Source organism: Carettochelys insculpta, chromosome 1 (assembly GCF_033958435.1).
Source record: "Carettochelys insculpta isolate YL-2023 chromosome 1, ASM3395843v1, whole genome shotgun sequence".
Classification (NCBI taxonomy): domain Eukaryota; kingdom Metazoa; phylum Chordata; order Testudines; family Carettochelyidae; genus Carettochelys; species Carettochelys insculpta.
Genome location: NC_134137.1, coordinates 50,863,015 through 50,878,297, shown reverse-complemented (window position 1 = coordinate 50,878,297; position 15,283 = coordinate 50,863,015). Strand labels below are relative to the sequence as shown.

The 15,283-nt window shown below is 43.5% G+C and overlaps 1 protein-coding gene across 1 annotated transcript; it reads right to left on the bottom strand.

The window, feature by feature from the left end:
- Positions 1–300: 300 nt before the first annotated feature.
- POMP (proteasome maturation protein) lies at positions 301–14,096 on the bottom strand. The gene is made up of 6 exons (XM_074985987.1): positions 13,995–14,096; positions 11,171–11,268; positions 8,422–8,482; positions 3,922–4,023; positions 2,162–2,255; positions 301–789 (listed from the first exon to the last, which is right to left on the bottom strand). Exons 1-6 carry the CDS (start codon positions 13,995–13,997, stop codon positions 722–724), a joined length of 426 nt encoding a protein of 141 aa, XP_074842088.1. The 5' UTR covers positions 13,998–14,096; the 3' UTR covers positions 301–721.
- Positions 14,097–15,283: the final 1,187 nt, after the last annotated feature.

The following is a 15,283-nucleotide window of genomic DNA, read 5'->3' as shown; positions in this document are numbered from 1 at the left end:
AAAAGGGGCTAAACAAGGCCATGTTCAGCTTCCAACTTTTCCTATGTAGCAGTGTTTAATTCTGTCTGAAGAGGAAACTGAGCATCTGTGACATCTTAGCTGGGGGGAAGAAAAATGATTTTGCCACAGTTCTTCTCCACCAGTAAGCTACTGAGGTTCTTTAAAGGGGCTGCAAGGAGAGAGAGTGGCATTGCTTGAGTTGGGGACCAGGGACTTGAGTGATAATTAAATATCTTTTGGAAACCAAGCATTTATAGTAAATTTTTATTCGATGCTTAAGAGTTCAAGAACAAAAAGTGATTCAGTGGAAAATGCCTGTTTTTTTATTGAAAAAGTTTTTTGCAAGAACATCCATTCCCTGCATTTATCTACAGTAAGCAAGTTTAAAATGCATATCCATTTTTGTGCTGCTAGTATATGCATAATATTCAAAACCTAAGCAGATGTTCTCCTGAGGAATATATGAAGAGTTTTCTTCTTGTACAGTTTTAAAATATGCAGTTATAGGACATTTATATTGACAGTATGCAGAGAACAAAATCATAAGACTTAAAACATTTCATGTACCTATTCATCAGCTAAGGCAAGAAATCTCCCGTGGGTAAATTAACAAAAACATTGTGTCAATGTCATATTAATATTGTACATATTACCTGTAGTATAGTATACAGATACATACAAGAAATGTTGTCATGAATAGCAGGTTTGGACTACATTTATGTTACAATAAACCAAACTTGTATTCCACCATCACATGTGGTTCTCCCATAACTTCACTCTGTGATGGGTCTAGAAAAAGTAAAGTATTCAAAAAGTTAACAGTCTGGAACAAACTATCATAAGACAGACAGACCATATTCCCTCTACACCTACCTGTTTATAGAAATGTTCACACTTTGATTACAGAAGAAAGTTCTGCAGCATATGCTGCAAATCTATCAACCCTGTAAATACCTGTTCTAAGCAACAATCAGAGTGGGGGAGGGAAAAAAACTGGCAATGGTTTTCTTTCTAAGGGGAGGAAAAAAAAAAGCTAATCTATCATTACTGCAGTTTAAAAATGTTCAGGCACCAAAGAGGTACATATCACACAAGGCCAAGGACAGTAAATTAAGTACAAAATAGAAAAAAGAGTTGTGTGTGTTGTTAAGCTGAAATGGCAGATCAACATGATTGTGACTAAAGAAAGTTTTACAAAGTGATGATCAAGGTCCAGTTTAGTATATCAAAACAAACAGACTGAGAATACACTAAAAAATAAACCAGAATGCACTGAACACCCAGAAACCACACTGGAGTGCAACTGAGACAGTGTATCTGCTGGGATACATTTAAACAGGGACTTCAAGGAGCAAGATTATACAAGGGTGCAGATGGATTCTCCACTTCATACAAGCCATTAGAGTAAGGATAATGCATTATGGGGGGGGCAATATACAGTACTTTGCCAAGATGGGTAGGACCGTTCTCCCTCCATCTAGAGGGCAGAATGACCCTCGGAGGTATATCCCTTTCAGAACTATCAAGAATCTGTAACTTAGCCACAAAAGATAAGGCTAAGGCAGGGGTGAGCAAAGTGGGGGGCATGAAATTTCGTAGGTGGGGGCTAAGCATGATCAACTCCTGGGTTCCAGGATCATCCATGTAATTAAAAATGTTGACTGATGTTGCTGTTTTCATGTATGTGTATCTACATGTATATACACCGATTAATAAAGTTTTTATAGTCTACAGACTTATTTTCTTACATATGACAAGGATTTCTTTTCATATGAACATACCACAATTTCCATCATTTTGGATTACACTAGACGGGGTTGGAGGGGCAGCTAACTGCAGGGATGAAAAGTGGGACCCCCTGTGAAAAGTTCTGTTACATCTGGGCTAAGGGATACATTATACATTCAAATACAGGAGACAAATTTGCTTCACATTTTAGGAGAACCTCAGGAGAACCAGTAGCTTCACTATATTTAATTTTTTTTCCCCCTTGTACATCCCTTTTCTAACCTCTGAACTTATATTTAAAAAAGCCCAAGATTTTTAAAAACCTAACTTTTGGATGCAGCGAGAACTTGACAGTTCTCACATCTCACCTTTCCCTGATAGTCCTAAGAAAGTTCTGACAGCTCATAAAACCCTTAAAAGAAAATATACTTACCATTAAGAATGTCCTCAAAACCAATGCATTCATCATTTCCTTTCAGTGTGTCCAGCGCTATATTTGAGCTATGCAGAAATGGAAGACGTTGGATCTATGAAAACATGGAAAAAGTCAAAGAAATGCAGGCTTCTGAAGTCCAAATTCTAATTGAAAGTGAGAGGCAAAGTGATTTGTTCTTTTAGGAATGAAAGAACGATGACATGGACTCAACGTGGAGATATTTTAGCTTATACACATTTGCCCCAAGAACTGCCTAGCACCTTATCTTATAGTCAAGGCATGGAATCAAAACATCAGAACGCACCATCCTGAGAAAGATTTCAATTTCAGTAGAAAATATGACCAACTCTTTTGCCAAATCTCTGTAAGTGTATTAAGTTTAGATTATAAACGTTTCTCCAATCTCCACTGGAAGCAGCCTTAATGAGATCTTGATCCATTAGTAGGATTCCTAGGCAATTTGATAATACAAATAAACAACAAAGCTTGAAATTGGTTCTTGCGCCAAACCTCAGCTCTGTATCAGCAATCAAACCACCACATATGACTGCAAAAAAAGGAAGAGACGATGTATGTCACAGAGAACACAGTAAGGTAACAAACTAAAATGGCAAGAAAAGAATCAGCTCAGAAAATGCCCACCAGACACCGGCAGCATATTTGTATTTACAACTGCTTTTGACATTAAAAAAAAAAAATGTTAAGTTAATGAAAATACTTCTTTATATATCTCAAAGCATAGCTGTTTCTTGCTTACGGGCGCACTGGATTTGTAATTATCCACAACACAAAAGCTTACACTCAAAAGGCAGTGGTGGGTTCAATCTATCAACCACTTATACTTTTGGGGGGTGGGATGTTGGCTCACAATGAACTTGACACCTTAAAAAAAAAAAAGGGGGGGGAATGATGAGGGGATGCACCTAGGGTTTTGCTCTCCTGCTCTCTCCTTAGTCCCTTTGTTAACCCCAAATCCCCAAACTCCTTTACTGCTCCCTTCCTGTGAATCTAAGGGGGTTCAGCAGAAAAATCAGGGATATTACTTCAGTTCTGTGGCTTTCCTCCCAAGGTCTGCAAGATATGAGACTGCCACACAAGACTTAAGGGCTACAGTTACATTAGCAAGTTTCGCTGGCAATACTCCAGTTTTGTCGACAAAACTGGTGGACTATCCACACACAAAATGCATTTTTGTCAACAGTGATGACAAAAGTCAGCACTTTTGCCAGCAATTTTCTGCCTCTCCCAAATGAGGAAAAGCGCCATCCTGTTGACAAAAAAAAAAAGCTGTGCAGATGCTCTGGCAGGGGGGCTGTCCTCCTCTTTACAGGCCGGGCATCCAGGACAACAGGCAGCCCTGTCTGCTGTGCTTCTGGGTGCCTGTTTTGTTGAAAGAGCAGCTGGACAGTCCAGCTGCTCTGTCAGAGTGAAGCACTCTTGTGAATGGCTTGTGTGTGGCTGCACTCTATTGACAGAAGTTTTGTTGGGAAATCTCTTCCAACAGTGACTTCTGTTGACAGACTGCTGTAGTGTAACCATAGCCAAGAATTTCAACATCACTTCTTTCAAAGCAGCACTATTAGGATTTATCGTAAGCAATAAAGCCAGTTCTGCTGAGTTTGCTTGAAAAATACATAGAAAATGAACAACTATTATCTAATGTATTTTAAAATAAATGTTTTTTAAAAGTAAGTTTACAGGTATGTCTAACTTAGACAAGGCAATTCAAATCACCAGAATAGGTAACAATGCCCTACCTGCTTTGCAGCTTTGAATTCCATTTGCAGCTTCAGAGGTGCATGGAGTCCTTGAATATTTCTCAGCGTTGAAAAATTCATTTTATCTTGGTTTAGCTGAAACTATCAAAACATTTCTTTTAAAAAAAGCTCTTCTTCATTACCACTACAGAAAATATATTTGTAAAATTATACTTCAATGAACATGTAAATCTTCGGGAGGGGGGAGCAGTAAGTAGGTTGCTAGCTTTATAGTCCTCTATGTGTAAGAAAACGAGCAAAACAATTAACTCATTTGTTTCAAGAAACTCAGAAAGAAAATTGCTGCTTGCTACAGACTAAAACTGCACTTTGTTATTTCTGACACAGAGAATATATTGGACTCCACCAAGTGGTATAGTTGTGTATTACTTTAAAGTATCACTAAGCAATTTCAATAAATCATTAAAATATATTATTGTATTATATTCATCACATGCATCTGATGAAGTGGGTCTTTGCCCATGAAAGCTGATGATGCAAAAAATCTGTTAGTTTATAAATGTGCCACAGGACTTCTTGTTTTTATTAAAATATTAGTAGCCCAGGTAGGGGAAAGGCAAGAAACTCGAACTAAAAGAATACATGGCAGGCCTTATAAATTGACAAGAAGAGTAACTATTTTTGCCATCATTGGAAAAAAAATAAAAAATAAAAACCAGTATTTCACAAAGATTTCCTATCTCCAATATAATGAAATCATTTTATAGGATTTCACCAGATATGTTTTTTGTTAAGTATCTTGTATCCAATTCCAATGTTTTAAATCACTTCGGAAAGCAAACATTGCCTCTTGACTCCTTATGGGATCCTCTGGCACTAACCAATAACAAATACAACATATGCATAATAGGTACAGGCTGAACTTCTTTAGTCCAGCAACATCTGTAATCCTTCACAATTTTAATTAGCCAGATGACCACCTATCATAGGGGTGGCCAAGTTTCCCATGGTTCCATAAAGCTTGTTTATAGCCACCAGTCCTAACAAAATAAAATAGCAGTCATGTAGCACTTTAAAGACTAACAAAACGATTTATTAGGTGATGAGCTTTCGTGAGACAGACTCACTTTATCAGATCAGTCGCATTTCCAGTACAGACTGACATCTATATAGTACAGAGGCCCAAAAATAATTGCAGTAAAAACTGACAAATCAAGCACATAGGACTGGAGGTCTTGCCTGAGATAATTACAACTTCAAAGGAAGGGAAGCAGCCCTTGTAATGCGTGAAGTAATTGCTGTCTTTTTTCATATCAAGTGCTAATGTGTTCAATTTGAACATGAAGCCACTTAACATCCCCCACCCCTCACATCCCTTCTTCAGTCCTATGTACTTGAAGTATCAGGTTTTTTTAAATCATAATTTTTTTTTGGACCTCTGTACTATACAGATATCAGTCTGTACTGGAAATGCTATTGATCTGAAGAAGTGGGTCTGTCCCACAAAAGCTCATCACCTAATAAATCACTTTGTTAGTCTTTATAGTGCTACATGACTGCTGTTTTGTTTTGTTAGAATACAGACTCACATGGCTACCTATCTGTTACTAGCCACCAGTCCTGGCTTTCACTGTTGTGCTGTTATTTAGCTGTAATTTATCCCTAAATGTTTTCAAAGAGCCCAGTAAGCTGTAGAAGTGTTGATAATGCAGCTTAACAATGCTGACTTCCTGTGGTCAAGCAAATTCTCTTGTTCAGCACAAGTCAGATCCCAAGGATCCCCAAACAGAGAGGTTCAGCCTGTACTGGTTTCAGATAACAAAAGATATTCTGACTGGCTAAATGATTCTTTCAACCATAAACTAAAAATAATTTTTCATGTATTTGCAATATTTATTGGTTTCTTTCTTGGCTACAGGTTTGCCCAGGATGCTACTGATAGCACCATATTCAGTGACAGAAGACAGTGTTTTTGCTCCACTTTTCAAAAATGTTCTTACTTGGAAGTTACACCTGCAATGCTTGTCAGAACAATGTACTGGTGTAAGAGACCTTCACGTTTCCAAAGAACAGATTTATCACAAACAAGCAGAAGTTACAGGGTAGGATATCATCGCTATGTAAAACCCCAACAGCCTAGCCCAGGGGTCGGAACCTGCAACTTGAGCCACTTACAGCTCCAAGTGCTGCTGCCACTGACTCCTCTTGAGGCTGTCGCCACGTAAACAAAGCCCACAGTTAAAATGGAATTCAGGGTTTTTGTTTAAGAGGTGACAGCAGGGAGCCCTGGAACAGGAAGCCAGCAGATGAGATATTGGGAAGGGGAAGGGAGCTGGCAGTGGAGGAGCAGAGCAGGACCCCAACAGCAGGTGGACACCCCCTAGCCGTGCCAGGGAGAGGGGAGAAGAAAGCAGCTGGCTCACCCGGGGCCATAGCCAGCACCTCTTCCCTCCACTTCCAGCCTTGTGGGGGGGACCTCATTCTCCTCCAGCTGCTGCCCTGATCGCACCTGCCCAGCTGGCAGTGCCCGGCTACTGCAGCCTGCTACAGGCACTGCACACAGTGGCAGCAGCCAGAGAGAGGCAGCAGGCAGCTCTGTTCCAGCTGCAGCCAAAGGGGGAAGAGAGGTGGACACTCTTCCACCGGCTGTTCGCTCCCCCCTACCCTGCTGCCACCACTGGCTCGGAAGCAGCCACCCACAACAGCTGCTGCCTGGATCACACCGTCTGCCTAGGTTGTGAGGGGGCAGGCTGGGCACTGGCTTCAGGCTGTCCCCTCATACCTCAGCTGCTGGGGGAGGTGGGCAGTGCACAGAGTGTCTAAACCAGGTAAGTCCTGGGGAAGGGGGGGGGTGTGATTTGGGGTGAAGGGGTTAAACTTGGGGTTGGGGGCAGGTTTGGGTGGTGAGGTGGGTAAAGCCTGGAGATGGGGGTAACAACTTTGTAACTGGTACAAAAACATTGTGTGTGCACTGTTCTTAAAATAGGGGTGCAAAAATGTACAGCTAGACCATTTATTAAGGACTGTCATGTTCACATGCATTGTACCTCGACATATTGATTTTCTAAGCAAATTTGAAAAAATGGTGGTTCTCACTATTTCGGTTGCGCACCCCTGGTCGAGTCAGTGTCTGTAATTATCAGCCTAAGCCGATAGGAAAGCTGCACTTCCTCCCACATTCCCCATCTTCACCCCTTTAGATTACCACATCAGCCTTTTGCTATTTGAAAGCAGGGCTTATGACATATCAAGTGCAGACACTTAGCCATGCACTTCAATCTCCCAGGACACACAGTAACAGATTTAAAAGTAGCTACCCTACAACAACAATATTTTAAAACCAGACTCCAAAGAGAAACTGCTGAGCTGCGTTTCGTCTGCAAATCTGACACCCTGAGCTCAGGATTAAACAAAGACTGTGAATGGATGGCTAAATACAAAAGCAGTTTCTCCTCTCTTGGTGTTCACACCTCCAGATCAACTGCTGGTAGTAGGCCTCACCCTCCCTGACTGAGTTAACCTTGTTATCTCCAGCCCTGCTCTGGTCTTCCTATTTATACCTGCCTTTGCAAATTTCCACTACCTGCATCTGACAAAGTGGGTCTTTCCCCACAAAAGCTTATGCTCATACATTTGTTAGTCTATAAGGCGCCACAGGACCTCTCGTTGCTTCTGCAGTAGGTTCTCTTTCATCTGTATCTTTCTATATAATTCTGTGTTGGTGACCTTCTGCATCCATCCTATCCTCAGGATCTTTGTATAAACAACTCCTCTTGAATGCCAATATTCTTCTCTTTGAATCTTTCGTTATCACCCACGTCTCACATCTGTACAATATGCTGCTGAATACACACGTTTTCACGATGCTCAGCTTCATTCCTAAGCTAACTGTTTTGCTTTTCCAGATCTCATCCATTGCCTTCAAACTCACTCTTGCTTTTGCTATTCTAGTAGCTATTTCCTTCTCACAGTCTAAATCATGTTATGTTGCTCCCCAGATTCGTGAACTTCTGTACTTTCTCTAGTTCAATCCCCCACCACTGATCTTCCTTCCTATTTCCTTTATCTCCAAATACCATTGTTTTTGTTTAATCAATGTTCATAATCAGTCTGCACCGCTTCCCTTCCTTGCTTAGCACCTGCACCATTTTTGCTAGCATCTTCTTCAATGATAACTACATCATCCGCAAACCTCAAGTTGTTAATTCTTATCCCATGCATAGATATCCCTTTTACCTCTTCCTTCATCTTGTCCATCACTCACTTTAGATGCATGATGAAGATACTTGGTGATATCCGATCTCCTTGTCTCATACCTCTACTCTTTCTAAACCAACTTCCCAACTCTCCGCATATTCTCATACCAAAGCAATACCACCATTTAGTCCATTAATATTAGGATCCTATTCACCACTGACTGAGATGCATTGAAATTGTATTTTTTAAAAAGTTAACATTCACATTGGCTCTGAATTAAACTTGTAACTAGCTGACGGTCAGAAAGCATGAAGAAGTTATCAAAATGAGCACTGCACTTACGTTTTTTTCTGACAGTTCCAAAGGATGGCTCGGCAAAAGTTCATTTTTCACACTTGAAAAGCTAAAAATTAAAACAAAAGTTTATTTAAAAAGTCACATAAGAACGAAAATTTAATTCGGTCTGACACCAATTCCAGAAACAAACATCAAGACATCACAATTACTGCTCATTCAGAGCAAGGAGACACCTGTCCAAGGATTTCAGTCTTTCTGCTTCACTTTCAAGCTTAACATAAAACCAGTCATAATTTTCCTCCAGCTCAAAAAAAACAAGTTTAACTTGAATGCTCCTTGCTATTATTTGTTCGCTTATGGACAATCTAAATGTGTGATCCTAAGAGCATCTGTGCCAAAGGACGAGGGTCTGCCTGGTATCAGCTGCCCTAACCAACTATCTGTATGCCAGCTCACTATCATTATAATCTGTATCTAGAAGGTGTACTGTAGTATGTCATTGAAAAACTAATCACTCATTCATCAACATTCTTGTGTGACGTATGTATGATCAAGCCATGAAGAGCGCAGCTCAAAACATTTGACTGAGGGGTGCTCATGAAATCCCATTGACATGTCTGGTTTAAATGGGCTGTCCCAAATAATGGAAAAGGGCAAGGTGCGGTCAAATTCAATTCAAATTCATTTGTATGAGAAACTACAGGAAGCGAGTATTTGCATTGTCAAAGTCACCAGACAAGACCACAGAGTTTACAGCAGTCAGCATACCACCCACAAGGGAAAAGGCAATTTATCTAGGGATACACATCAGAAGAAGGCATTTCAAAAGTTTACTGAACTATAAAGGCTACAGAGTCATACAACACTAGAACTGGAAGGGGCCTCAAGAGGTCATTGAGTCCAGTTCCCTGTCCTCTTGGCAAGGCCAAACACCATCTATCTAACCTGCTCTTAAATATCTCCAGCAATGGAGATTCCATAACCTCCCTAAGTAATTTATTCCAGTGTTCAACCACCCTGACAGTAAGGAACTTTTTCCTAATGTCTAATCTAAACCCCCCTTGCTGCAGTTTAAGCCCATTGCTCCTTGTCCTATCCTCAGAGGCCAAGGAGAACAATTTTTCCTCTCTCCTCCTTGTAACCCTCTTTGAGGTACTTGAAAACCACTATCACGTCCCTTCTAAATCTTCTCTTTTCTAAACTAAACAAGCCCAGTTCTTTTAGTCTTCCCTCACAGCTCATGTTCTTGAGACCTTTAATTATTCTTGTTCCTCTTCTCTGGACCTTTTCCAATTTCTCCACATCTTTCTTGAAACGTGGTGCCCAGAACCAGACACAATACTCCAACTGAGGTCTAGTCAGCGCTGAGTAGAGTGGAAGAATGGCTTCTTGTGTCTTGCTCACAACACTCCTGTTAATACACCCCAGAATCATGCTTGCTTTTTTGGCAACAGCATCACACTGTTGACTCGTATTTAGCTTGTTGTCCGCTATGACCCCTAAGTCCTTTTCCGCAGTACTCCTTCCTAGACAGTCGCTTCCCATTCTATATGTATGAAGCTGATTGTCTCTTCTTAAGTGGAGCACTTTGCATTTGTCCTTATTAGACTTCATCTCGCTTACCTCAGACCATTTCTCCAGTTTGTCCAGATCATTTTGAATTATGAGCCTATCCTTCAAAGCAGTTGCAACGCCTCCCAGCTTGGTATCATTTGGGAACTTAATAAGCTTACTCTCTATGCCAATATCTAAATCACTGATGAAGATATTGAATAGAACTGGTCCCAAAACAGATCCCCGTGGAATACCACTTGTTATGCCCTTCTAGCGTAACTGTAATCCATTGTAATCCAACTGTAATCCATGCAATCCAAGAGCCGTTACCCAGCCAGTCATGAACCCACCTTATAGTATGCAAAGCACTAAAACTTCAGCTGAGAAGACAGCTTTCTGGTCAGGACTCTTCACAGAGCTAGAAGTCTGGCTAGCCATGCTGGAAAACAGACTTTAAGCGAGTCTACATTACAGTGTAAACCCAAGATTAGAAAAACTTGTTAACCGTAGGTTCAGGCATCTCTGTTTATTTGTAATCCTTGGTTAGGAACTGCTGACACCTAGATCCTAATCTGGGGTTCATGTGGTACACTGCATTAAGGACAAAAGTCACTCTGTGGGATACTTTTGGCAGACTCCTAGAGCACAAGTCCAGGGCACCTATATCTAAGCTGCAAAACAATAGGGCTTAAACCCTGACCCTTCAGATAGGTGTGGTTTAGGGACCCCAGCATCTAGACCAATGGTACTCAACCCATAGCCCAGTCTGTACATGGCCCATGTCGATTTGCAGCTGGTATAAATATTGTGTGGATGTGGACCACATACCACAGAGTGCTGCACATGCAGCTCTCGCTGGTAAATAAGTTAACAACTGGACTAGACATATCTTTTCATACAGAGTACATCAAGAACTACATGTTTTAAAACAGGTTCATAATGCACAACTTTTCTTCCTAAATATTTCAGGATTCCAATTTGACTACAAAAACAACGAGAAGTCCTGTGGCACCTTATAGACTAACAGATATTTTTGAGCATAAGCTTTCATGGGAAAGACCATTTCATCAGAAGTATCTGACAAAGCAGGTCTTTGCCCATGAAAGCCTATGCGCAAAACTATCTGTTAGTCTATAATATACCAGAGGACATCTCATTGTTTCTGCAGATACAAACTAACACGGTTACCCTTCTGAAATTGGGCTACAGTACACAATATTTGCAGGCAGACAAGACATACCCTCTGCGTAGAATATCATGACCTCCAAATGCTCCACCAGCTGAAAATTCAGCAATTGGGATGCTATCCTTCAGCTGAGATCCAAATCCTCTGGAATTCTGAAACAAAAAAAAACAAGGTTTACCTTCACAAAATTATTATTTACTGGGGGGAGGAACCAAAGGCACTGACTTTTAAGGTGACATAAAATGGTTAAATAAATGCAGCACCATCTAGCAATCAAAAGAACTGGACTGGCACTGAGAAGATCTGGGCTCTGCCATTCAGCTACTGAGTCCTTGGACAAGCCACATCACCTCTCTGCCTCAGTTTCGCCTTCCTATTTAAAGAGTAAGCTCTTGGAGAGAGTGTTTCCTTCTGTGTGAAGGTATAGTGTGGAGCACAAAGCAATTTACTTGAACTATCCTCACACATGTATGTGGAATAAAAAAGTACAGGAGAAAAAGCTATTACATAAGAGGGAAAGACTAGAAAGCAATAGGATGAAATAAAGTAAAGGCTGAAGAGCCAGGAATATTTTCGCAAGAGTGAAACACATCAACTACTGCTCATGTTTCCTAGACTTATACCCTAAGGCCAGAAAGAACCATCCAGTCCAGTGTTTCTTAACTTAGAGGTCACAACTTACAAGAGGATTGTAGGACAAATTTAAGGGGATCACAAGCAGGGCAATCACAAGACCCTTGAGAAGTTACATACTTCAGACCTAGGTGGTGGGGCTCAGACTTTGACTTCACCCCCACTGCCCAGTGCCAAAGCCTGAGCATAAGGTAAAGGGTCAGTTTTTTCAGGGGGGAGAGGGCCCCCCTTTTATCAATGTACAAAGAGGCCCATCAACACAAATGATTGAGAAACACTGAGCAAGTCCAGCCTCCTGCACACTGCAGGGCACAGAACCTTATCCACTCAGTTCTATAATAGGCCCATAACCTCTGGCTGAATTACTGACATCTTCAGATCTCGATTTAAAGAATTCAAGTTACAGAGAATCCTACTTTTACTTTGGTTTTAAAGACCAGCAAGTGAGCCATGGTTGAGAGAAGGTGAAACCCCTACCCCCAGGGTCTCTGCCCATCTGACCCTAGGGAAAATTTCCTTCTGACCCCAAATAAGGCGATCTGTTTGCCCCTGAACACGTGAGCAAGACCCAGCAGGCAGAAACTGGGGACAATTCACTGTAATACTCCAAGCTCTCTCATTCTAGTGTACCACCTCAAGCCACTAGAAACATTTGGTAACAATCACCACACAGCTAGGCCATACATCACTGTGGGCAATCTCATACACCATCCCTTTCACAAGCAGACTTAAATCAAGTTAGATTATTCATCCACACTACTTCCTCTGGAAGACTGTTCCAGAACTTCACTCCTCAGACACTCTGAGAGCTCCGGATTGGGGCTAAGGAAGAGAGATTTGGGGTGCAGGAGGGGATTCAAGGATAAGGCAGAGGGTTGGGCAAGGCTTGCTGATGCTGAGGGACTTAGAGTACAGGCTGTCCAAGGGCTGAAACGTGAAAGAGAGCTCCTTTCAACCCCTTCCCCCTTACATGAAAGTCCCATGGCCCACTGGGTGAGGTGCCTCATGCCAGCCACAGCCTTGTACATAGCAACTTGGTCCCTATCCACAGCCCCTGCCTCTCTTCCCTTCAGACCCTTGGGTCTCCACAGCACTTGATAGCCTGCTGTGCAGATGTGTAGCTTAGAGGAAATTTAGACCTCTCCTCAGCCTTCATTTTGTTAGGCTGAACAAGCCAAAATCCTTAAGTCTTCTCCTGTAAGGCAGGTTCTCCAGCCTTTGATCATCCTAGTAACCATTCTATGAACTTGTTCCAGTTTGAATTCATTTTTCTTAAAGAGGACGGTGGGTGCTGGTGGGGGGGAATTGCACACAATATTCCAGCTGAGGACTCAACTGTGCCCTTGTACAATAATAACAACACTTCCCTACTTCTACTAGAAAAAACTTGCATGATACATCCTAGGACCGTGCAAGTCTTTTTTCAGAGCCATGTTGTGCATGCAGCTCACAGTCATCCTGTGATTCATGGATATAACCATCTTTTTCTTCTGCCACTCCCAATTTATAGCAAAAATTCTTTTTGTTAGTCCCCACGTGCATGACCGTGTACAAATGGCAGGCTCAGATATCTAAACACTAATCTCCGTAATGTCCAGGGAAAGAAATAGAGGCAGCATTGCCAACTCTCACCAGACATCTTGTAATATCGGCTGCTACGCTTAAAGCCCCAACTCCTAGAGTCTAATGAACCTGCAAAGATCTCAGCTTTCCTTTTGGGGGTAATTATCCAACCGCGCAGCTGCAGACACAAGCCACAAGACACCTTCAAATGCGCCCTAGAAGCTGAGAACCCAGAAGATTTAACCCTCCCCCCGCCCCTAAGAAAACACCCGCTAATGACATGCGGCCACGCTCGTGTCCCGGGGGCGGGAGTTAGCCGCGCGCAGCTGGAAACGACCCAGCGGCAGTGGGTGGAGGGATAATCTGACACACTCCCACCCTTCAGTCTCTGACCACACAAGCCGCGGGCGGGACAGCCGGTGCCACAGCTGCCGCAGCGCTGGGGGCGAACCAGGCGGGGCCCCGGCCGGGAACGAGCTGCGGAGGATTGGGGCGATTCGTGCTGCTGATTCATCCCCCGCCCGCTGCTCCTAGACACGGAGCCGCAGGGCCAGGCCGCTCCGTGACTCAGCACAGCCCCGCCACTCCTCCCGGGCGCGGGGAGCGGCGGCGCGCAGGGCCCACGAGGCGCGGCCGCCTCCCCTCCCGGCAAAACCCCCAGAACCCGGCGCCCCGGCCTCACCATCTCGTCCCCGTCAAACACAAGTCGCTACTGCTTCCGCTTGCGCTATGACCTCATTTCCGCTGCCAGGAAACCACGTGACAGTAGGCGGAGCTGCGGGCGGGGAGGGGGCGGTCCTTATGCGGCTTGTCCCGGTCCCCGGCCAGACCAGGCCGCTGCCCGAGGGTTAGCGGCCGGCTCCCGGGGTGCGGGCCGCGTGAGCCGACGGGCGGCCGTTGGCTCCGCCCTGTACCGCGCGCGGGGGCTGGCGGGGATCCCTAGGGGCGGAAGAGTCAGCCGCGGTGCGCCTCCCGCTCTGGGCGCGTCAGTGCACAGCCTGCCCCGGGGCTGCGCCCTCAGCAGGGACAGGGCTCCGGGTCTAGCACCCGCCTCTGGAGCGGGAGGGGCAAATGGGGCGTGTCCAGAAAAAGAAATTTGGAGACCTCAGGAGGTCACTGAATCGAGTCCCTCGGCCAGGGCCAGGCCCCGTCCCTCGTAGAGTTTGCTCCAAACCGCTTCGCCTCCTCAAGGATTGAGCTCCCGACCCTCAATTTAGTAGGTAAATGCTCAAACCACTGTTCTGTCCCCCTAAAGCAGGAGGTGAGGAGGGGACCCTGGCCATCCTGCCTTTTATGGGTGGTAAGGCAAGGGCAGGGCTTAGGGTGCAATGAGTACTGTGGGGCTAGGCCCACAGGTGGTGCCTCAGGGAAGGGTCTGGGCTTTGGTGGACCTTACACACACCTCCTTTTAGAGGTCTGCAGCTCCTCTCCAGAGGAGGGTGAGAAATTATAGAAACCTGGTTTAGGAGAAAATATTCAAAGGAAACAACCTGCTTCATCTTGAGAAAATAAGTCTGGGGTGGGTGGACCTTTTCACCCCCCTCTCCCCCACATATGTAAAATAGAACTGGAAGGGATTCCAGAGGTCATTGAGTCCAGTCCCCTGCAAACTTCAATTAAGAGCTGTTATTATGTGGTCAGGGATTACCAGATGTCCATGGCCACTGAAAATAGGCGAAGTAATGGAATCAGCAGCAATGGAGACTTATGTTACATATTAGTAAAAGTTTTTAAATGTGGTAGTCTGGCTCTGGAATAGGTTTCTAATGGGGTATTATAAAATCCCTGTTGTTAGAGGTTTATGGGAGTAGGTTGGCAAAACCTAGACCATCTCAGCCAGGTATTTTAGTGGTCTCATTAATGCTTTGGGCTATATTTTTGTGACTTGTAATGTCCCTTCCAGCTCCACATTTCTATTAGGGAAGGGGTGAGAAGTACTAGCCAAGCAAGAGACCTTGGGGTACCTCTAAT